This window comes from Staurois parvus, unplaced genomic scaffold (genome assembly GCF_062004578.1).
Source record: "Staurois parvus isolate SC_StPar_1 unplaced genomic scaffold, SC_StPar_1.0 ptg000068l, whole genome shotgun sequence".
NCBI classification, from domain to species: Eukaryota; Metazoa; Chordata; class Amphibia; order Anura; family Ranidae; genus Staurois; species Staurois parvus.
The window spans coordinates 8,644,009-8,669,507 of record NW_028317864.1 but is presented as its reverse complement, the minus strand read 5'-3'; the positions used below and the strand labels follow the sequence as shown (position 1 = coordinate 8,669,507).

General features: G+C 44.0%; 1 protein-coding gene across 10 annotated transcripts in view; it reads right to left on the bottom strand.

The window, feature by feature from the left end:
• The window catches only part of SH3GLB2 (SH3 domain containing GRB2 like, endophilin B2), a 130,524-nt gene that overhangs the window by 53,227 nt on the left and 51,798 nt on the right, over positions 1-25,499 (bottom strand). For all 10 annotated transcript variants that reach the window (XM_089669098.1, XM_089669097.1, XM_089669103.1 and 7 more), the window contains exons 3-4: positions 16,108-16,249; positions 8,832-8,960 (exon numbers count right to left, since the gene is read on the bottom strand). In XM_089669098.1, the coding sequence (XP_089525224.1) occupies positions 8,832-8,960; positions 16,108-16,249 (271 nt within the window). The remainder of the gene's footprint in view (positions 1-8,831; positions 8,961-16,107; positions 16,250-25,499) is intronic.

Here is a 25,499-nt window from a genome sequence, read left to right as displayed (position 1 = left end):
CAAGGTATTCATAGATTGGGGTGCGGGAAGGGGTATGAGGGAGGTGGGGGTCTTGGATGAAATTCCCACACCTGTTTTGTTGGGTGCTGATCTAGGCACTCTTGTTTCTTATTATGCCCCTGCCGAGAATACCCAGAAGGGCCCCCTGTCACTCTCTGGACCTGCCAAGGTACTGTGTGCACATGTTGGGGTAATGTCTGGGCAACCTGTGGTTGGATGGACAGAGGGAGGGGGCTGGGAATGAAGTGGGGCTACAGGATTCTCCATTAGCTGGAGAACGAGAAGAAATCCCCTTGCCTGGGGAGGAATTGAAATGATGTGTCATTGATATTATAAACGTGACTGTTGATAATGATAATGATGACGATGAGGATGATAATGTCAGTAATGTTGATGAGAATGTTGGTAATGCTCATGATAGTTATGATATTCATGATGAAACAAAATTATGCATTTTCATTGTTGGGGTCACCCACAGTGCTGTGATGGGGGCAGAGGTACAATCTCTGGGGGCTGAGCAAAGGGATGGTCTGGATAGGCCTGTCACTGGCCCAGGCTCAGAAAATTATGCCTTGATAAGCGCCCAGCCATTGGCCTTGCATGGTACTGGGCAGCCGGCTGGGAGTTGTAGTTCCACGCATAAGGCAGCACTGAAAAGCGATCCACAAAGGAACTTCAGAGGTCAGCTAGCTGAGGGCTTCCCTGCTGAGGAGGGTAAACAACAGCTGGCAAATACTTGTAGTCCCACGTGCAGGCCAGCCCTGGAAAGCCCTTCACACAGGGATTTCAGCCTCTGGCTAGATGTGAACTTCCCTGCTGGAAAGAGTAAACAAAGGCCTGACAGGAAGAATGGCCTATCAGCAGGGGGCTGGAAGTGTGAAAGCATGTCATCTGATCTGACCTGTCATGGTCTGTCATCGGGCAGACAAACATGTGTCCTAGGCAGTGACAGCACACTTGGATTGGGAGTGTGAGGGGCCTTATTGGTGTTGATGCTCGGATTTCAGAGAGGGGGCTGCGGCCCTCAGCTCCAATCACCTCTCCTTTCCATTCAGGTACAGGAGCTGCTGGCAGTGCCTATGATAGATGGTGTCTGGGTTCTGGGAAACCCAGGGAGAGCTCACCGTGCGGTTCAGGAGGTAGACGGCAGAATGCATGCCTCCCTCCTGTCTTCTGCCGACCTTATCTCCCAGGAGGTGCAGGCTGAATGGGCCAAAGAGACAGAGGGAATGGCGCAGTCAGGGATCCAGGGGTCAGCTAGAGTCTGGGCATCCCCGGTAGTCTCGATCCCCAAAACAGGATCAGATGACCAGGCTTTTTGAGGACCTTAGGAAACTGAGCGCCAGCCCTGTAGGTGTGGCACACCCCACGCCCAGGGGCCATGAGGTAATGAAGCATCCGGAAGGTGCCCGCTGTTTAACCATCATGAACCTGAGCAGGGGGTATGGGCCACCATCTCTAACCCAGGAGGCTCAGGACGAGTTAGCCTTCACTACCCCATGTGGCTTGCCTGAATTCACGGGAAAGCTAGTTGGGGTTGAGAACGCACCAACCACCTCTCCAGGGGTCAGGAATGACCAGCAATGCGGAGTGGAACTGGGTGCAGTTGCCCACTTTAGGGGCCTTGCAGTGTTTGGCCCTGTCTGAGAAGAGCAACTTGGGCCCCTGTCACTAGTCAGGAACAACCTGCCCGCGCCTAGTCTGACAGTCGAGAAGGGCAACTGTCAGAGGGGCATGTCAGTGGTTCAGCTTTGGGAACCACCGGTAGGAAGAGACCCCCAGAGGTCTGGGCATGGGGAGACTGAGGCAGTTGTGGCCTGGTCTGTTCCCCAGGCCAAAAAGCAGGTTACGTCAGTTGTGGGTGCAGCTGGCTACGGTAAGATGCCTGGGTGCAACTATCATGGCTCAGCTGGACCTGTGACTGACCTAGCAGACAGGAAACTGTAGGAACTGGTGTCCTGGATGCTAGCAGGTAATGAGGACCGTTCATCTTGGATGAAGGTACCTGTGGACACATCTGGGAGGCGAGTTCCAGAATTCGCCTGTCCAGTTCTGGTGCACAGAGGCGCCACTACCTTCGGGCCAGATGTAGTCCTAGGCCTGAGGAAGAAGATGGGAGAGTGAAATCTCCTCTACCTCGACAAGAAGCTACATATTAATATGTTAGCAGATGACACCCCTGAGCCAAAGTGTTTTGTGAACAGGTGGGCACCCCGGCAGTAGCCACGGTATTCGGATAGCCACAGCCAACTGGTGCTCACCCGTGACCACTCACTTGGTTGACCCAGCAGTGTTGCTGGGGAGTACAGTTTCCTTTTCAGAAGGAACCTGGGTCTCCCGCACTGCATATCACCCCAAGGTGAACCCCTGGGCACAGAGTTCTCCATGCCCCCCCCCCTCGTTCTCCCCTTTCCTCTCTGTTAATCCACAGGGACATGTGTGTGTTGGAAGGGTCACAGGCAGGCTAGAGCATGGCAGGGAGTCCAGAGCTGCAAAACACCTCTCTGAGCCAGGTGCCTGGCTGTCTGAGCAACCTGTGCCATTTAACGCCTCGTAAAAAGATAACGCAGTCTTCCCAGGAGTTCAAAAGACATGGAACCAGATAACCTTTTTAAAAACCCATTTTTCCCCTATGTCTCATATCTTGGAATATGAGAGACTTACATAAAAACCAGGCATATCGTCAAATTGGCCAAGAGAAGACGAACATTTTGGTAGGTCATTCTCCTTGTCTCAAATACATAGGAAAGCAGAAAAGTAGATCTTGTGAACCATGCAGTGTATAATTTCATATTTAATATCTAATCAATCCTCAGGAGTGTCTGCATAATAATCTACCCGCGGGTGGAGTTTCCCTCATGCATATGGAAAGTTATGAGCCAAAGTATGAACTAGAAGAGATTTAGGCTCTAGTTTAGGTCCATGCCCAGACGATCCCTCCCTACACGGGGTATTGGTCCTTGACTTCAGAGACACCGCCTGCTAGGGTACTACAAAAATGGGCTGTCAGGCCTAAGAGTTAAGTTGAAGACGTCTCCCTTTTTAACATCAGTACCACCTGGGGAGACCCGTGCCCTTTCGCTCTGAAACTTGGATCTGCTAACCCAGGACTTTGGCAAGTACCTTAACCCTTTCACCTCTCTCGGATATCTCTTTGCTGTGCTGTTGGTCTATGTATGTATGTATGTATGTATGTATGTATGTATATATATATCTATATCTATCTTAGTTACATCTTTTTCTGTAAATATTTTTATTGCACCCGTTTGACCTTTTAGTAATAAATCTTTTCTTCTGAAAGTGTTGAACTGTTTCTATAGCTCTTACTTGCAATTTACGAATTCCTGCCTCTAAAGAGAACGCTAATGTGTTTGTTTAACCCTCTGTATAACTGGCCTGTGGTGACCGTTTTATACAGACGATTATCTCAATCATTATAGTGTTATAGCGGATATCGCAGTTTCCTCTCTGTATAAAAAGGAGGTGGTGGCAGTGTGAAAGGTTAATTGCGTAATTTACCTGACCCAGTAACAAGCGCATTCAGGCTGCCGGTACAGCGACTGTAGTCCAATTAGCTGGAAAATCGTTGTGCAGGGTGCAGCTGGGTGTGGCAGTGTTACACACATGACAGCGCGGTTTTAGATTGGCCAGTCCTTCGGTCACGAGTTTGGTGAGAAGGGCTGGGGTCTGACGCCGCGCCCATCACATATTAGTGACAGCGATCGTGGGATCATCACATATTGGTGGCAGCGATCTCAGGGGACACTGAAGGGTGGGGGGGAACATGGATTTTAATGGGGGACATTGGAGGGGGAAGCCTGGTGATCGTGCTGGGGGACACTGGAGGGTGGAGGAATGGGTATTGTGATGGGGGACACTGGAAGGTGTCCAACCTATTTACGTCACACTTTTTGTCAGGCAGTGAAGGCTATTGATGAAACAGGAACAACCTTGCAACAATTTTGGAAGGATCATAACATCTACAAGGCCATAAAAAACCATCAACTTTGCTTGGCATGAGGTTTCGGCTGTCACAGTTTGTTCATGAAGTTCATGGACTTGAGAAGATGGGTAAGGAGGCCAAAGAGTTCAACAACTTAGTGACCCTTAGCACGAAGCTGGAGCTAGACCTGCAAGAGGACGACTTCACTGAGCTCTTTGCTGTGCAACATGAGGAGCTTACTAATGAGGACCTGATGGAATTAGAGGCCCAGCGAAAAGACGAAGAGAGCCAAGGGGGGGAAGATAGCAGTCACAGCCAATAACAGAAAACCTAGAGTAGGGAGAAGTAGACTACATAGAATGAACTAAACATTTTGCATATGCATGCTTTACATTTATAAGATTGTCATCTAACTGTCCTGCTGTGTAATGCTGAGCAGTGTGGCTGGAGAATGAGGGGGCGTGATTCATGTTGAAGTGGGCGAGTACACATTCAGACCCCATGTACACGGGACACTTCTGAACGATCGAAACTGACTGCTGGAAAGCGTAGGTTAAAAAAACGTCTGTTTAGCCGCGTGTGCATAACGTTTTTTAAAGATAAGCACAGGAGAATCTCCCAAATTCCCAGAATGCACTGAAAAAAATTATAAATAACTATTTCAGACTGTTTCAGAGAAATACAGAGGAGTATAAGCAGAGACAGCAGTATGTGTTGTAATTAGCTTAGGTGTGAGTTGCTCATTAACATTTCTTTTGTTTCCAAGGGTGGGAAAGGTGTCTGGTGGAGTCATGAAGGTCAATTGGCAGGGGATCTTCATGAGAAATTTGAAGTGTGAATGGTCATTAACATATCATTGTGTTTCCAAGGGTGGGAGAGGTCTGAGGTGTGAACTGGTCATTGCAAGCTTGGTAGGAAAATCCTGTGTTCAGTGTTTTGTCCATCGGAGTACCTTGAAAACGTTTTGCATGCATTTTTCATGACGAAAAAATGCTCTGGACAGCATCTGGAAGAGTTTAAAAAAATTTCAAACAAACGCTAATAAATGCGATTTGCCGTGTTTACAAGCGTTTTGCATTTGAAACACTGATAAAATTGACTGCTGAACGCAAGTTTTCTGCATTCAAAAAAACGACTGTAAAGGACTATAAACGAAGATGTGTACATGGACACATAGGAAAACATTAGGGTTAGTTCAGGGGCTGCTGAAAAAAAAAGCTGAACAGCCCCTAAACGTGACGACTTTCTGAACTTCAAACCAAGCATCAGAGTGAGGAAGAAAGGGGATTTAGTCACTTGCCTACTGGGCACTTTTACCCCCTTCCTGCTCAGGCCAATTTTCAGCTTTCAGTGCTGTCACATTTTGAATGGCAATTGCGCAGGCATGCAACACTGTACCCATATGAAATTTTTATAATTTTTTTCATACAAATAGATCTTTCTTTTGGTGGTATTTAACCACCACTGTTTTTTTTTATTTTTATTATATAAAATGAAAAAAAAGACTGAAAATTGAGGAAACGATAATATTTTCTATTTTTTGTTATAAAACATATCAAATAAAAAAAAAATCTAATTTCTTCATAAATTTAGGCCAAAATGTACTCTGCTACATGTCTTTGATAAAAAATATCCCAAGTGTATAATATTTAGCCTGTAGGAAAGTTATAGCGTTTTTTGCACTATAAACGAAAAAAAAAGACTGAAAATTTTGAAAAAAAAAGTTTTTCTTTGTTTCGATTATAAACATTTTGCAAACAGGTAGTTTTTCTCCGTCACTGAAGTGCATTTATGAGGCTGTACCGATAGGCAGCACTGGTGGGCATTGATAATGCTGTACGGATATATGGCACCGATAGGTGGCACTGATGGGCACAGATTGGTAGAACTGACAGCCACTTTTGGGGCTCCGCTGATAATCAGGGCAGATGAATCCTTTCACAGTTGCTGGTTATCGACAGTACTTTTCTCACACTGCAACAGCGTGAGAAAAGTGCTGCCGATAACCGGCAAATGCATTTACTTGGTGAGCAGCTGTGATTGGACACAGCTGATCACAAAGTAAAAGGCTGCTGTGGTTGACCCTTTACCGTGTCATGTGATCAGCTGTGTCCGAAGGACACAGCGTTCACAGACAGTGCCAGGTGTGCAACGCTGGAAGCGCGTTCTGGGAGGACGTCATATGACACCCTCCCAGAACTGGACGACCACGCTGTAGCTGTCATCTGGCTAAAGCGCGGTCAAGAAGTGGCTAAGTGACTTTAAACGTGGCATGGTTGTTGGTGCCAGACGGGCTGGTCTGGGTATTTCAAAAACTGCTGATCTACTGGGATTTCCATGCACAAACATCTCTAGGGTTTACAGAAAATGGTCCAAAAAAGAAAATATCGAGTGAGCGGCGGTTGTGTGGACAAAAATGCCTGGTTGATGTCAGAGGTCAAAAGGAGAATGGGCAGACTGGTTTAGGAAGATAAAAAGGCAACAGTAAGTCAAATAACCACTCATTACAACCAAGGTATGCAGAATACCATCTCTGAACGCACAGCTCGTCAAACCTTGAAGCAGATGGGCTACAGCAGCAGAAGACCATACCTGGTGCCACTACTGTCAGCCAAGAGCAGGAAATGGAGGCTGCAAATCGCACAGCATCACCAAAATTGGGCAACAGAAGATTGGAAAAATATTGCCTGGTCTGATGAGTCTTGACTTTAGCTGCAACATTCAGAAGGCAGGGTCAGAATTCGGCGTAAAGAACATGATAGCGTATGGATCCATCCTGCCTTGTATTAACGGTTAAGGCTGGTGGTGGCGGTGTAGGGGATATTTTCTTGGCACACTTTGGGCCCCTTAGTACTACCCGAGCATCATTTAAATGCCACGGCCTACCTGAATATTGTTGCGGACTATGTCCGTCCCTCTATGACTACAGTATACTCATCTTCTGATGGCTACTTCCAGCAGGATAATGCACCATGTCAAAAAAAAGTTAAAATCATCTCAAATTGGTTTCTTTAACATGACAAGGAGTTCACTGTACTTCAATGGCCTCCACAGTCACCAGATCTCAATCCAATGGAGCACCTTTGGGATTTGGTGGGACGGGAGATTCGCATTATGGATGTGCAGCTGAAAAATCTGCAGCGTGATGCTATCAACTCGATATGGACCAAAATCTCTGAGGAATGTTTCCAACAGCTTGCAGAATCTATGCCATGAAGAATTAAAGGCAGTTCAGAAGGCAAAAGGGAGTACAACCTGATACTAGCAGGGTGTACCTAATAAAGTGGTTGATGAGTATATATAGTAGCTACTCACAAATGTTACTAAGCTCTTTCAACCCCCCTTCCCATACATCAAGCAATTCCAGACAATTTTGAAATGCAGAATGATACAGTTTTCCCTGATGCCTTCATCGCTGTCAGTCCTGGAGGCATTTGCTCTCTACATTGTAGCCACACTTTTTCTGGGGCTGGCTGCTACTAAACAGTTTGTGATCTCTTCTAATTACATGACTGCAGTGCAGCACAGAATAGACAATACTGGCAGAGGCGTGTAAAAACACCCCTTTAGAAAACACACAGAAATAAAAAGCAAAAAAATTGTAGGTTATATTTTTAAAGTTGCTTAGTAATAATTTTATATTAAAATAGCGAATATAAAACCTTCTGTAATCTGTCTATATTTGAGTTATATTTTTTTTATTTACCCTTTGCACTGGACTGTTGGTACTTGTTTTGATTATTGCCATTTTGTATGTTGAAAACTTATTTTTTCAATAAAATTAGATTGTACATAAAATAGCCAAATATGTTTTATAACTACAGTTGTCCTTAGTTTTAAGGGAAAACTTGGTGGTTTTGACAGATACCTGTTCCCACTTCCGGCTCCCTCGCAGCCCTCTGGGACATTTTACAGGTCCCAGAAGACTGTGGCCCATTCATGCACCGAGCTTCGTCCATACGCAGTAGGAAACCCGCTGTGAGGCCACAAGGCTTCACTGCTGGCTTCTGTTAGTTAAGATGGCGGACACAGCACCCGGCAGCTGATTGAATTAATGGCTTGTGGCATGGACACTGCTGGATCCTTGGACAAGTATGTGCCTTAATATTAAAAGTCAGCAGCTACAGTATATGTAGGTGCTGACTTAATATTTTTTGGCAGGGAGAACGGGGATCAGAACTCCACTTTAAAGTTGGCCATGTATATTTTTGGATTTTTTGTTTTGTTTTTTTGTGTGCGGCCAGTTGGTTGAATGAATAAAATACAAACTCCTCCATCCACACAAACGAGGTAGATGGTGGATTCGCGATGTGATGCCTGTTTATGTGTCCGTGCTATAGAAGCCAGTTATAGACTTGGGCAGTGGCCATCTTTTTATTTGCATAGATGGTGGATTCCCCCTTTCTGGGACATTACTCGTTTACGCAAGTACTTTTTCCAGGGAACCTGGGACAGTGTAATGGTGCTGGAAAAGCACTATTACTAAATCACAAGTCATGTCTGCAAAGTTCTGGGTTAATGTACAGGTATATCCAATTCCTGAATTTACTGTAAAAGTTAAGCTAAATGCACTCCTTGCAAGCCTCTATGTTGCTCAATGAGTTCACACACCACATAAGGATCAAAAGGGAGGCTTGACAGACTGAAGGGGGAATGGGAAACTTTTACCGCAATACTTTTACACTTCACAATACGTACAACTGGAGTCTAGAAAACAAGAAGCCAGAGACAGCAGCACCTATCCATCTGTAACCAAAGTATCAGTGGCACCAGTAGGCTTCCTATGATATAGAAGCACTGCCTTGAATGATTGCATCAGCGTCAACAGTTTTATACGATTACATCTAACATCTCTGCTTCATCCCATTCTACATTTCATACTACGTACCATATGGGGAGCTTGCTCCAAAGTCACTGGCAGCTTCGGTCATGTATTGACCCAATAATTCTCCATTGGTCACTCGAGAGGGGATTTTTCGGTCCAACTTCTCATACAAGAACTCTTCAACCCGTGCACCTACAGTACAGATTATATAACAAGTCAGCACAGATATTATTTTCAAGATTCTTCAAAATACAAACGAACATTAAAAAAAAAAAAAACATTAACCAGGGTTCTAGATATGCTGCACATTCTATTTGGAGTGAGATTTTTGAGGATTTTGCAAATGCAAACTGTCTCTATAGTTAAGGCATACTAAAGGGAACCCAAAAGCAAAGTTGCCAACTGTCCCAAATTTGCAGGGTCACTTTTTTTTTTTTTTTTTTAACTGCTGTCCCGACACAACCTTGTCCCAGGCTGCGTCCCAGAATTCAAAGCTGCTCACGGACAGGCAGAGTGAGTGCTGTGTCATTTACATGATTGCTCGTGTCCAGTGCCACAACTGTCAGGGCTTCATGCCGCGGGTTTCTGCATGTGCCACTTCGGGGCACGCCGATTGTTTAACACAGTGATGGGGTGTGCTGCTGGGCCACACATGAAGGCAGACATGGAGGGGCAGATCCCTCCCCCATTCAAGCGCTCTTATGAGTATTTCGGGCTGAAACTCTGAGGCAAAGCCTGCAAGGCTTTGTCCACCAGTTGTATTTGTGGGTGGGAGAGGGTGTGGCCGGCCACGGAGAGGATTTCACCCAGCCTGCTTTCTTCTGCTGGAGGTATACTTGTGAGCCTCAGGCTGCACTGAAACAGAGCAACACGGAGGTAAGAACTAGTCTGTGGGTGGGATCTCTTTTTTCTCTTCTTTGTCATGTAGCAGTGTTCTGACAGTAAAACTGCACTGCCCAATTTCACGCAGTCGAAACAGTGTTACATGAAAACAGGAGGAGGAGATACAATCAGCTAACACCAATTTTTTTTCAATATACATATATAAAAGTGCATCCAAATAAATACTCAAAAGTGCAATTCCTTATGTGTAAAAGTGCTCGATATATACACTCAAATCAATACATAAAAGTCCACAAAGTGCAAATGTCTTGTATGAAAAGTGCTTCTTCACAAAATGTGCAATATATATAACTTGTCGTCTATGTGCAAATTAAAGTGCTTCAGCACTTCCAAGTACTGCTCCACTTCATCACTGAGCACCACTACCACAGCTGAAAACTCACCAGGAAGCAATCACCTTTTCACTAAAGTGTTGGTCAATATGCGCTTCTTTTTATATAGGTCCCCACTCTGGTGTACCACTTCTAGGGTCCCTCTTAATTATAGCCTTGCCAGGAGTATCATGCAATTAGGAGGGAGAAAGACTCCAATACTGAAAAACACCCTTTATTAAAATCCCACATAACAAACATTAAAACCATTGGCTGTACCGCTCACATTTACTAGTGCCTTGTGCCCTGCACCCGGGTTCAAAACGCTTAATCTCGTAACTGGCCAGCCCTGCCTCTCACAGTCTGGGCAGCCTCACAATGCAAGTGTACCTCACCATTTTTGGGTGTCACCGACAGGACTCCTGAAGACGTCATCACGACAAAAATGTACATCGAGGGAGGGGAGAAGCAGGGCTGGCCAGTTACAAGATTAAGCATTTAAACCCGGGTGCAGGGCGCAATGCACTAGCAAATGTGAGCGGTACAGCCAATGGTTGTAATGTTTGTTATGTGTGATTTTAATAAAGGGTATTTTACAGTATTGGAGTCTCTTTCTCCCTACTAATTGCATGATACTCCTGACAAGGCTATAATTAAGAGGAACCCTGGAAGTGGTACACCAGAGTGGGGACCTATATAAAATGAAGCGCATACTGACCAACTCTTAAGTGAGAAGGTCATGGCTGTCTGGTGAGTTTTCAACTGTGGTAGTGGTGCACAGTGGTGAAATGGAGCGCCAGTGTTGAAGTGTTGAAGCTGTATGAAGCACTTTAATTTGCACATAGAAGACAAGTTATATACAGTATATTGTGCATTTGTGAAGAAGCACTTTTCATAGAAGTAGTTTGCACTTTGTGGACTTTTATATACGGATTTGAGCGCATATATTAAGCACTTTTACACATAAGGAATTGCACATTATGAGTTTTTATTTGGATACACTTTATATATGTACAGTGCTCAGCATAAATTTGTACACCCCAACAGATTTGTCAGAAACCGTTTCCTTTCAGAATCAACATTTTCTATGGGACACTATACTGCAAAATACTCCCAATACAGGCCATTGATTGCAAACAAGATTTGTTAATTTGCACACAAAAAAGTAATTTTTACTAACAAATTCACTCAAGAACATGTTGCAAAAATGAATACACCCTAATGAAAGTCTTAATGCAGGCCATACATGGGTCAAATTTTAAACTACTTTTCTTTAGAAAATCGGAAATTTTGTGCGTTTTGTAATCCGATTGTACCACCATTGATTTCCAAATTCGACCAACCAAGCCTTTAAATTTCACCTCTTGTTGCTACAGAAAAGAATTTTCATGAAGAATTTTCTTTTCTTTCCAGGTCACAGCTCATGCTTTTTTCTTCTTCAACTACATTTCTCGCACAATTCTTCCTTCATTGATTAGACATTCGTTTGTTTTTCCAACATGCCCGATTACTCAAATTCGATGTCTGCCCGAAAATCGGACATTGCTGTGGTGGTGCAAAATTCGAATGAAAATTCTTAAAGAATTTCAAAAGAAAATTCTTTCCGAATTAAACCCATGTATGGCCGACTTTAGGAGCAAAGCTAAACATTTAGACAACAAAATCTTAATTAACAAGAATTCAACTACAGGTGAATCTAATTATTTATTAAACAGCTGTCCAGCAGACTAAAAGGTCGTTACTTAACCACTTGCACTCCAGAGGATTTACCCCCCTTCCTGATCAGGCCATTTTTTGCAATACAGTGCTGCGTTACTTTAACGGACAATTTCTTGGTCATGCAACATTGTACATAAATGAAATTTATGTCCTTTTTTTCCACACAAATAGAGCTTTCTTTTGGTGCTATTTGATCACCTGTGAGTTTTTAATTTTTTGCACTATAAACAAAAAAAAAAAGACAACAATTTTGAAATAAAAAAATATATATATTTTTTACTTTTTGCTATAAAAACATATCCAGTAAAAAAAAAAAAAAAAAATTAAAAAATAAAATTTCTACATAAATTTAGGTCAAAATGTATTCTGCTGCATGTCATTCATGAAGGAAGCCTCTCCTAAAGCCCATGCACAAAAAAGCACCTAGAATTTGCCAGGGCCCATGCTGAAAAAGAAGACTACTGTGACTCCGTACTCTGGAGTGATGAGACCAAGATAAATGTTTTTGGACCTGTATGGCCTCGCAAAGGTGAGGAGTACAAAAATGCATGGTGCCCACAGTTAAACATGGTTGTGGCATTGTCCTTCTGTGGGGCTGCATGAGTGCTGCTGGTGTCAGGGAGCTGCATTTCATTGATGGGATCATGAATTCACAGATGTACTGCTCTATATTGAAAGAGAAGATGCCACCATTACTCCGTGCCCTTGGTCGTCGTGCACTTTTCCAACATGACAATGATCTAAAGGCCATTGTTGCATTTCTGAAGAAGAACAGGGTGAAATTGATTCAGTTGCCAAGTATGTCTCCTGATCTGAACCCAATCGAACACCTATGGGGAATTCTGAAGAGACAAGTTCAGCATCACTCTCCATCCAGCATCCAGGCTCTAAAAGATGTTGTTCTTGAAGAATGGAAAAAGATTGATGTTGCAATATGTCGCCAACTTGTTCATTCCATGCCTAGAAGACTTGGTGCTGTCCTTACAAATCATGGAAGTCATACAAAATACTAGATGGAGTAGTTTTTGTTGTGGGGTGTGTTCTTTTTGCATCAACTCATTTGAGCAAAACTGAAGATTTTGTAATGTAAGTTATATTATTAACCTTACTTTCATGTAATGAGCTAAACAAATGTTCTATAAAACTTAGTTTTCATTGAGATATTGATTAAAATCTTACTTTTCAAAAGAGATGTACTAATTTATGCTTTCCATTGTGTATTGGAAGTGCTGTATATTTTGGGTAATATATGGTTTGGCACAACATTGTGTGTAATACAACTGCCACAAAGAGTAGGGCGTCTTTGCAGTTTTCTAGCACAAGTGGTTTTTTGTTTATGAGAGCAATTTTTTGACTTTTATCTAAAAGGTTAGATAAAAGCAAAAAAGTTCTGTTAGCTAACAAAGGTGGTATCTCCTTCTTTCATGTAACACTTTCCTGACTGTGAGAAATTGGGCAGTGCAGTTTTAAACTCAATTTATCATAGTCATTGTTTGCTGGCTCCATCACTAAGGCCCCTTTCACGTGGCGCGCCTGATCAGGTCCCCCTGTCAGTTTTTGAGGCGGATCTGACCAGATGGTCCATTCACCAAGCAAGTGTAAACGGATCAGTGCACCAGAATAGGTAGATATAAGACAGCATCTTCCCTGCACCCCCTGTACTGTGCCTTGCAGACCCAGCTGTTCTGTGCTCTCCTGAACCCCTGTACTGTGCATTCCTGTCCCCATAGGTCACCTTCCTGACCCCCAACCACTGTCCTGCTGACCCCTCTTCACTGCCCTACTAATGCTCACATACTATGGACCTCTGGACACTGCCTTACATACTACAGACTTCTGCATACTAACCTACATTCTACAGACCTCTGGAAGCTGCCCTACATATCAATGACCTCTGTACACTGCCCTACATACTACTGACCCCTGTACACTGCTCTACCTACTACTGACCCCTGTACACTGCTCTACCTACTACTGACCCCTGTACACTGCCCTACATCCTACTGACCTCTGTACACTGCCCTACATCCTACTGACCTCTGTACACTGCCCTACATCCTACTGACCTCTGTACACTGCCCTACATCCTACTGACCTCTGTACACTGCCCTACATCCTACTGACCTCTGTACACTGCCCTACATCCTACTGACCTCTGTACACTGCCCTACATCCTACTGACCTCTGTACACTGCCCTACATCCTACTGACCTCTGTACACTTCCCTACATCCTACTGACCTCTGTACACTGCTGTATATACTACAGACTCCTGCACACTGCTCTACACACTACTGACCAACTGTACACTACCCTACATACTACTCACCTCTCTACACTGCCCTACATACTACTGGCCCCTGTACATTGCTCTATATCAGCAAGGGGCAAACTACGGCCCGGCGGACCTTTTAATCCGGCCCGCGGAGCGTGATACTGTCAGGATGTGTGTAGGAGGGGCAGCGTGACGAACCTGAGGGGAGCTAGGCTCCTCTCACAGTCCGCCCTGGAGACCGGAACGGCGCGGGAACACGGCGAGAGGAACGCGCGGAGCAAAGGTAAGTAAACTGACACAGGGGGGACTTGGGGACTTAATATGGGGGATGAATTAATATGGGGAATTAATTACTATATGGGGGATGAATTACTATGCTTACTATGGGGGAATATTACTATACTTACTATGGATGACACATACACATCATTCATCTACTCTTGGTCCAGCCCCCGGGTCCAATATATGAACCCATTGCGGCCCTCAAGTCAAAAAGTTTTCCCACCCCTGCTCTATATACTACCCAACTCTTTACACTGCCCTACATACTACTGATCTCTGTAAACTACCCTACATATTACTGACCCCCTGTATACTGCTCTACATACTACTGACCTCTGTACACTGCTCTACATAGTACTTAGCCCAGTACATTGCTGTATATACTAATTTCCTCTGTACACTGCTCTACATACAACTGACCCCCTGTACACTACCCTACTTGCTACTGACCCCTGTACACTGCTCTACATACTACTCACCTCTCTATAGGCTACTGACCTCTGTACTCTGCTCTACATACTACTGACCCCTGTACTCTACCCTACATGCTACTGACCCCCTGTACATTGCTATACATACTACTCGCCTCTCTACACTGCCATACATACTACTCGCCTCTCTACACTGCCCTACATACTACTCGCCTCTCTACACTGCCCTACATACTACTCGCCTCTCTACACTGCCCTACATACTACTCGCTTCTCTACACTGCCCTACATACTACTCGCCTCTCTACACTGCCCTACATACTATTCGCCTCTCTACACTGCCCTACATACTACTCGTCTCTCTACACTGCCCTACATACTACTCGCCTCTCTACACTGCCCTACATACTACTCGCCTCTCTACACTGCCCTACATACTACTCGTCTCTCTACACTGCCCTACATACTACTCGTCTCTCTACACTGCCCTACATACTACTCGCCTCTCTACACTGCCCTACATTATACTCACCTCTCTACATTGCCCTACATTATACTCACCTCTCTACACTGCCCTACATATGTCTTTTTAACTGGCATCCAAATGCTGTATAATGCCTCCATAATAGACCATAATATTTAACTGGTCATTCTGGTCTAGTAACTTCTGTAGAATTCTTGTAGAATACTGCTTGCACGCATTAAACTTTCAGAAATTTAGCTTTTACACTACGGTGTCTGGAGCCTTATTGCTCCCAGGCCTAGTGGGGAAAAATAATCGAGAACAAGTTTGGGCTACAGAAAGGAATTGATCCTATCACTACTGATCCCCTGTACATTACCCTACATAAGACTGACCTATCTACACTATCCTACATACTATTAACCCCTGTACACTACTCTACATCTTCCTGCATATACATTACTTTAACAAAGAAATGTTACATACAGTATGTTAAGAGCTGTGTAAAATAAGGCCTTCAACAAATAAATTAAATGTTAGTGATATCACTCCTACCTAGCAGCATTAGGGTTGTTGGTTCCAATCCTAACCACGGCACTACATGCCTGGAGTTTGCATGTTCTCCCTTGCCTGCATGTGTTCCTCCAGGTGCTCCGGTTTCCTCCCACACTCCAAAACACATGCTGGTAGGTAAATTGTCCCTAGTATGTGTATATATGAATGGGAGTGAGGGAACTTAGATTGTAAGCTTCTTGGGGGCAGGGCCTGATGTGAATGTACAATATATATGTACAGCGCTGTGTAATTTGAGGGCGCTATAAGTACCTGTAATAAATATGCTTCTTGTAGAACAACGTTAAATGAATGCCCCACCACTATTTAAAGTGCATGCCCCGCATATATCTGCTTGCTGGACACCGACTGTTAGGATTTTTGGTTTCTGCTTGTCTACTTACTAGGATTGGGCTGCAAGAGAACCTCTGTCTGGCGTAGGATCTTCTCGGTCCAGTTCTTTGTACTGTCAGCTCTTGTCAATAGGTTCTCAAAGTGGGCATCCAGCTCAGTCTTCTCAGCTTGGCCAAGCTTCTCCTCTGTAAACTGAAAAAAAAAAAAAGTCTTATGAAAAAGCATAGTCAGACGGGTTTTCCATTAATTCCAGTCCCCATGGAATAGTCACTTAGGTTAGTTTTGTGTTATTTGGCGCACAAGGCAACAACTCCACATCTTGTTTAGTGGCTGTAAATTTTTACAAGACCGGTCTGCAATCTCCTTTATCCGCACAGGTTTGTCACTGGAAACAGATGAGAAGAAATACTGGCCATGGGCCAGTTTACTCAGATAACAGTTAAAACCTGTACTAAGAACAGGGGACTGCCATTGTTGATCTCTCTCTAGGGAATGTCTGCCTGCAGTCTCTGGCCTCAATAGCTTCTGAGTCATTTACCTGAAACCACGAGTATTAGAATATGGGGATTCCTGAAATGCATGTTTGCTCCAGGTGTTTCCCTCAAAGTATTAAGGGCACTGAATCAGCATAAGTCCACTTTAAAATCACTCGGGAACCATTTTTCAATGCTGTGATACTTTGACTAACAATTACTTGGTCATGCAAAACTGAACCCAAATTAACTGGATAACATTTTTTGAGACAGTTAGAGGTTTTCTTTGGTGATATTTACCGGTATTCACCACTGAGTTTTTAATTTTTTTCTATGACTGAACATTTTGAAAAAAATAATCTTTCATATATTATTCTGTTCCTTTTTTTTTTTTTTTTTTAATAAAAAGTGCTCAAATAAGTGCCTATTATTTAAACTGTGTAAAAAGTCTACAAACTATGGTAAATATTTTTAAAATTTAAATCAGCCCTGATGTTCTGACTGCCTATTGCATTTAAGTCCATTCCTGTGTGAACCAGCCCTTAGGGTCAGTGAGTGACAGCCACAGCATTGAGGTGAGTATATGTGTTTGCTTTTTTTTAGCATTCCCAAAGTTCTTCTTTAGGAGTCTGAAAGTGGATGCAGCAACTGAATTAAGTGAAGGTAGTAGACACAAGCCACTGGCGAGCTAGTATATTAATTTTCTACAGGTCTCTAGAAATATAAAAAGTAAGTATGGCAGCTGCTAATGCTGCAATCCTGCTGAAAATATTAGGTGCCTGACTGTCTCTGGCTCCAATACTTTTTATTGCACTGTCCAATTATGAAGCAAATAAAGTCTGAATTCTTTATCTTCATGTGTATTCCAAGCACATGAAGATAAAAGCATAAAGACCAGGCAACTAGCATTTCAGAAGGTCAGCAATGGCAGCCCCCATATTCTCTCAATATAGACTTGGCATGTTTCAGCATTAAAGAAAGGTGGAACACCTGCAAAAGCACCCCAGCTAACATGGGAGGAGAATATGAAAAACACCATGCTAATCAAACCCAGGACCCCAGTCCTACAGGAATGACATTTTTTCCTCTGTATGAATCATTTACAAATCCCAACCTACCCACACTAGTAACAGAAGTCACTTCTGAGTGATCTGATCCCTTAAACAGAAACATAAAATCGGGACTATGGACACCTGCCATAAATTCCAAACATCATGCTAGACCACCCCTGCTGCATCCCATTCAATGATGTGCTCGCCCCTAGACTCACAAGACTTTTGAAAGCTGGGCAGCGGTAGCACTTAGAGAAAGAAGCTTTGACAGGTGGTATACAAGAGTCAGTGGTCACAGTGCTAGGTAAGCTTTGGCAATCTGGAACCTGGGCTGTAGAGGACAAAGTCATCACATGGCCCATGCTCAAGAACTATTCTGGCTTCTCGCCTTCAATGATATACCCAAGTACAAACACTTACAGATAGTAAAGAAGGATCTCTTGACCAAACACGAATATTACAGAACAATGAAACAGTTAAGATATCAGGCTTCTCACCCAGACATGAGAAGTGCCCATAACTACATGAATGAAGCAGTGGGGTATAATGGTCGTGCGTACTGGGCACACGAATTGCTGTGTGTGCAGCAGCCATGTCTTGACAGAATTCAGCCATTACATGTATTTGTCATTTTCTTTTCTGTTTTATAACCAGAGATCCAGCAGCTCTGATTCTCCCCCCCCCCCCCCCCCCTCCAGAACATAGCTAAAGTTTTGGAGGCACCTTGAGGCAACAAGGGTCTGGGTCTTCAAAAGGACTGGTTATCTCCACTTAGGCCAGAGATCTGGCAGGGCTTGCTAGCAATCAGCTCCTACAGTTTATCACTTTCCAGAGGGGATTGAAAGTGACCTATCGTAAAACTATGAAAATCCTTCAGTCAATTAAAGCACTAGCAACACATAGCATTCCATAAAATGCCTACCCAGATAGCAGTCAGGCATGGGCAGGGCCAGGACAAGTCAGGGGCTGAAGGGACACTTGCCCTGGGCGCAGTCTTATAAGGCTGGAGGGGATGCCAGATTGCAAGCTGCACCCTGCACAGCTCCACCAAATCACTGCTGTCACAGTGGACTCGCTCTGCCTCTGCTACTACCAACATAGATTAGGGGCATCCAAAATGCCCATTCAGTGTCCCTGTAGCTACGGCCACAATCCTCAGCAACAGCACGTTTGTCAGTGAAAATATGCTGTCTGACAGCATCCACCCTCTCCGCCGCTGCCCACCCTGTCAGTGCTTGTGGTTGGTTGCTAGAACCATGTCACAGCAACCAATCAGGTGATTTCCCCACTCCCAGGACCTGGCCCTTAGAGCAGGAGCAAAAACGAAACTTCCTCCAAACCTGCCGGTCCCAGTGGCCTAGCTTCCTTGTGTATGTCCTGTAGCTGCATCATGAAGACCATGATGTAAGTAGGTTCTCTGGGGACCCTGACCTGAGGGGGTGACTCTGGGGACCTCGATTTAAGGAGGGGAGAATCTGGGGACCCCAATTTAAGGAGGAGGGAGAGACTCTGGGGTCCCTGAGGTAAGAGGGAGAACTTTGGCATGTACACAGTCATGAGCAGACAGTATGTTAGCGTTCAGGTGGGCGGTCTGGGGCAGTAAAGACATGGCTCAAACACCTGGTTTTACTAACCCTTTGGCTGCACCTGGGAACAAAGCCTTACTTTCTCAGAGCCACACAGGACTCCCTAGATAAATGCACCCCACAAAACCCCAGTGTCTTTCAGTTACACCATCAATACAGGGGCATTTCTTTCTACATCACTGTTAGTACACATTCTATCCTGCAAATAAAATATGGGGCTACTATTAAACTCATATGTTACATACAATACATTGCCAAAAGTATTAAGACACCACTCCAAATCATTGGATTCAGGTGATTGAATCACCGCCATGGCCACACGTGCAGACTGCTTCTACAAACATTTGTGAAAGAACAGGTAGCTCTCAGGAGCTCAGTGAATTCAAGCGTGGCACCGTGATAGGTTGCCACCTGTGCAATAATTCCATCCGCAAAATTTCCTTACTACTAAATATTCCACGGTCAACTGTTAGTGGCCTTCAGATTAGCACAACAACAGTGCGTAGAGAGCTTCATGGAATGGGGTTCTATGGCCGAGCAGCTGCATTCAAGCCTTACATCATCAAGTGCAATGCGAATCGGCGGATGCAGTGGTGTAAACCACGCCGCCACTGGAAGCTAGAGCAGTGGAGACATGTTCTCTGGAGTGAAGAATCACGCTTCTACCTGGCAATCCAATGGATGTGTCTGGGTTTGGGGGTTGCCAAAAGAACGGTACTTGCCTGGCTGCATTGTACCAAGTGTAAAGTTTGGTGGAGGGGGGATTATGGGGTGGGGTTGTTTTTCAGGGGTTGGGCTTGGCCCCTTAATTTTAGTGAAGGGAACTCTTAAGGCATCAATATACCAAGACATTTTGGACAATTTCATGCTCCTAACTTTGTGGGAACAGTTTGGGGATGGCCCCTCTTCCTGTTCCAAACATGACTGCACACCAGTGCACAAAGCAAGGTCCATAAAGACATGGTTAAGCGAGTTTGGGGTGTAGGAACTTGACTGTCCTGCACAAAGTCCTGACCTCAACCCAACAGAACACCTTTGGGATGAATTAGAGCGGACACTGCGAGCCAGGCCTTCTCATCCGACATCACAAATGCACTTCTGGAAGAATGGTCAAACAGTCTCATAGATACACTCCTAAACCTTGTGGAAAGGCTTCCCAGAATAGTTGAAGCTGTTATAGCTGGAAAGGGCGGGGCCAACTCAATATTGAACCCTATGAACTAAGACTGGGATGCCATTAAAATTCATGTGCGTGTAAAAGGCAGGCGTCCCAATACTTATAGTATATGCTTGAGTGAGACGTGCTGCACCCATCGTTATTTACTACACCCCACCTGCTGCTCCACCTGGTGGGGGGCCTGGCGCCACTTGACATCTCCGCCCTGGATGACCTTGTTCCAGCGCTGGACATTGGGCAACCTCTCAGAGACCTCTGCCCAATTCACAAAATCCACACACAATTGATAAAATCCAACAGGACCAAGACACATTAATATAATGTATATACAAAAGAAGAGATAGTAGTCTCCCCACCTCCTGGGTGACAGACCCATCCGAAATACTTTGCGTTTGGTATGCTTGGACACGAAATATAATGTTGGACAATAATCTTCCAGTTTCCAGAATGCAACCTGTACATAGTGGAAGATGTTATTAGTATAAAACTGTGTGCAAGGGAGGGCTACGGTACAGTCATAAACGTGGTAGCCTCCCAGCCACCACCTCTCAAACAGGATGATTGGTCAGATGGTCTTCTAACCAGATTTGAGAGACACTGTACTGTTTTTGCTTGATCAACTGGACTGAGCTAAAACCAAGGACTTTGCAAGTATTCTTCATTTTCAACTCCTTTTTAATTCTCTGTCGCTTTATTGTGTCTATTTCTTTATAACACTAATGAAAACAAAAGAATCCCTGTCTCGAAGAGTGCTACTGTGTATGACAAATCTCTGAATACACCTGTCTGCAGTGACAGTGTGTGTACAGACATTTATTCTCCATATTTGTTCTTGCTAAGATTGGGAGTTTCCCCATCTCAATCAAAAGGTGATGGTGGTGAATTAAAGAGTTAATTGCTTAATTAACAACCCAGTGACAATCACTCTCAGCCCGAGTTCACACTGATGTGGTGCGGCACATCGTATGTGATTCACACAGGAACCGTACCACGTTCCTGTGCAAATCACATACGATTTCTGTGTGATGCAATTTGAGCCATGCACCGCATCCGAACCGAAAAAGTGCAGGTCCTTTTTTGTCCACACCAGAATCATCGCGTTTTGCTAACTGATTTCGGGGTGTCGTTAACTTAAAATACACACCCGCAGCGGTTCGTATGAACGGGGTGCAATTATGATGCGGTGTGGAAATCGCACAGAAACCGATGCAAATTCCACACTGCGTCAGTGTGAACCTGGGCTTAGACTTCTGGCACCTAGATGGTGCTCCAGCGAGCTGGAAAATCTTTGTGTAGGGTGTACCTGAGAGTGGCATTGTTACGTGATTAGCGTGGTGGGAGATTGGCCAGTCCTTTATCACAAATTAGTGATAAGGGCAGGGGTCGGGCACAGCGTTCGTCACAGGTGGCAGGGCACTCACCCCACCCATATCTTGTGTATATGAACCCTTATATCCCAGAAGGCCATTGTGCAGCTCCTAACCCAAAGCCAGCGTAAATCCCCCATGAGAATTCCGTATCAAGGCACCTTGTTCAGCTGCTCACAGGGCTGCAAACACAAGATGCCAAGATTTAATTTGTCTGCATTGTAAGAACCAACCACTTGGTTAAAGCTATTGATCTGGTGGCTACATTGTGCTTTGTATTGGCAAAACCATATAGAAGATCATTATTTTTATGATACGAGAACACAAAGTACTGACATGCAGTGAAATCTTTTTATTTTGCTTTTTAGATTAGAAGTTCTGCCATGGAAACAGTATAGTTACTTTGACCTTTTGTTGTAACCTGGGATTTGGCTATGTAGGGTTCACCTTAAAGTGTAACTCCAATTTTCTTTACAAAAAAATCCCCTTAGATGATCTATATACCAAAGATTTTAAACGCACTGCTGCTGCAGATTCATTTCAGTCTCTGTTCTGAAGAAGTGGCCATTTGTTTCACTATGTCAAATTTCCAAAATACGAGGGCCAGCCTTCATTATAACCACCCAATGAAATCTCAGCATTTGAATAAAGGAAGGTGCAGGGTTACATAGTTAGTCTGGCTGAAAAAAGACAAAAAAGTTCATCCAGTTCAACCATAGAAGAAAAAAAAAAAAAGGTATAATCCTATACCCACAGTCTGCATCCCTTTAAGACAGGACAAGCTTCGGTAGGAGCCAGGGGAAACAGTGAGATAGACAATCACACAAGAAATTACATTTTTGGGAACGATCTATACCAAAATATGTCTCCAGGTTCTCTTGCTGCAGGCCAATGACAACTGATTGTTTTGCCTGTTGAGCATTCCTTTGAAGTCAATGAAACTGCATCAAAATTCATTTAAATGGCTGTAGTAACACGTGCTGAAGCGTGAGTCATTCTGCATCATAGCGAGTGTTGATGCGCACCGAAAACTGCACTGTAGGAATTAAATCACACAGCAGCATGCAATGAAATGCACATTAACCTGCGGCAATGCTTGTTGACATGCTGCAGATAGTGACCTTCCCTTTGCTCTCCTTCCATTCCATTTGGACTGCAGAATAGAAGAATGACCCCTATGTAAGATTCAAGTAGAAAAATCAGAGGGGGGGGGGGGGGTCAGGATTTCCCCCATGCCCCATGTGATAATGCTGGGTGTCTGAACGTCCAAATGCCAAGCGCCAGTGCTGTCAAATAAAGTAGATTAGGTCACTTACCAACCCATCCTAGATTGTAAGCTCGTAAGAGCAGGGCCCTCGAACCCCTCGTGTATTGTATTGTTACTGTCTTGTCTCATGTTCTGTCCCCCTTGCTACTGTACAGCGCTGAGCATACCCTTTGGCACTATATAAATACTGTATAATAATAATAAAATGGGGTATTAGGACAGAGAAGGGGAGAAGAGTATGGGCTACTGGTGGGGCTTTGGGATGCTATTAAAGATGAAATCTAGCTATAAAATCAAAACACCAGTGAACATGAACACAGTTACATCGGTTGCGACTTGGCATGCTATTTGCAAATCATATGCCAAGTCGCACCCCATTTGTAACAGCATATACCCAGAGATGGACGCGGTTCAACCATTTTGGTTTCAACCTCCATCTTGGCAAAGGGGTTAACTGTCCTGACACATATATTTCTCCCTTATTCTTCCCCCCTCTCCCCCCTCCCTCTGTGAGAGGCACAGTGACATATGGCAGTATATGTGTGTGTTAGAAGTGTCACAGGCCAGATCCCAGCAGGGGGCCACGAGGTGCCTCACTGTCCCAAGAAAGCTGTACCATTTCACACCTGCTAAGAGATAAGAGATTCTAGCCTCATAAAACCTAACTCTGTGTAGGTGACAGAATCAGATAACTTCTGGTAAATCCATTTTTCCCCTATGTCTCATATCTTAGAATATGAGAGACGTACATAAAAACCGGACACCTCGTCAGATGGCCAATGAGCAGGCTAACAGTTTGATGGGTCACTCGCCTTGTCTTGGACACTCAAGGAAGCAGAAACATAGATCTCGTGAATTGTGCCGTATATAATTTCATAATTCATATCGAATTAATCCTTAGACTTGTCTGCATAATAATCTACCCGCAGATGGACAGTTATGGGCCAAAATATGAGTTATGAACAGTTTTTGCTCTAGTTGAGGCATCCGCCCATAACTACACGCCCTAAACGGGTTATTGGGCCTTGACTTAAGAGACACCCCCTGCTGGGGACTTCAAAACAGGCTGTCAGGCCTAAGAAGAAAGCTGAAGACATCTCCCATTTTTTCCATCATAACATAGGGAGATCAAAGCCCTGATGCTCAGAAACTTGGTCTGCTTACATCCAAGGCTTAATGGCAAGTATCTTAACCTTTAACTTCTCCCTGATATCTCTTTGCTGTGCTGTTAGTCTCTGTATGTATACATACATACATACATATATATATATATATATATATATATATATATATATATCTCTATCTATCTCTTAGTTACATCTTTTTCTGTAAATATTTTTTATTGCACCCATTTGACCTCTTAGTAATAAATCTTTCTTTCTGAAAGTGTTAAACTGTTTCTATAGCTCTTAATTGCAATTTACAAATCCCTGCCTTTAAAGAGAACGCTACTGTGTTTGTTTGAACCTCTGTATAACTGGCCTGTGGACCGTTTTATACAGACGATTATATCAACCATTATAGTGTTATAGCTGAACGCAGAGTTTCCTCTTTCTCTGATCAAAAAGGAGGTGGTGGCAGTGTGAAGGGTTAATTGCGTAATTAACCTGACCCAGTAACAATCGATTCAGGCTGCTGGCACATCGATCGGTATCCATTAGCTGGAAAATTGTTGTGCAGGGTGCAGCTGGGTGTGGCATTGTTACGCACGTCACATCGCGGTTGTAGATCGGCTAGCCCCTCGGTCACGAGTTTGGTGAGAAGGTCTGGGGTCTGACGCCGCGATTGTGATACTATTGTCTGCAATTAAAGCAGTCAAATCAGTGCGGTTCCGACTTGGTTGGAGCCGCATCGATTTTTAAAGTAGTACATGTACTACTTTTGGTGTGATTTGCATAGACATCGGTGTCAGATGTCTTGCAAATCGCACCTGAAATCAGCATCTCACCCCACTTTGAAATTGTGCGACTTCACTGTAAGTCGCACGATTTCAAAGTCAGACTTGGTGTAACCAGGGGGTTAATGTTTTGGTGAATACAGCTAGCTGAAATACCTAAATGTATCCTGATGTTGATGCAACATCCACCTGAGCCAATCAAGTGTGCTGACAAATAAAATGCTGAACTGAAAAGAGAGCAGAGTAGCTTCAGCAATACGTGGCTGCTCTTTCACTGTCCTATCAGCAGGTTGGGGGGGGGGGGGGGGGGGGAAGTGTTCTTTACCATCCTTCTGCATTGGACTTGGCTATAATGCGAGTCAGAGGTGCCTGGATAACAACACTGGCTAAACAGAATTACAAATCCTTTGGTATGTAAATGCATTCCCATATATGTATGTAAAATAAACCAAAACATTTTCAAAGACCCTGTCAGTTTTGTTACCATCCCATGTTCCATTAGGGATATTTCCCTCCACTACCTGTCCTGTGGACACAACAGAAAATTAAAGGAAATCTCTCCAAATGATGGAAATGCACTCTTAAAAAGGTTGTCACTGGGACAAGTGTCCCCATTAAAAGAG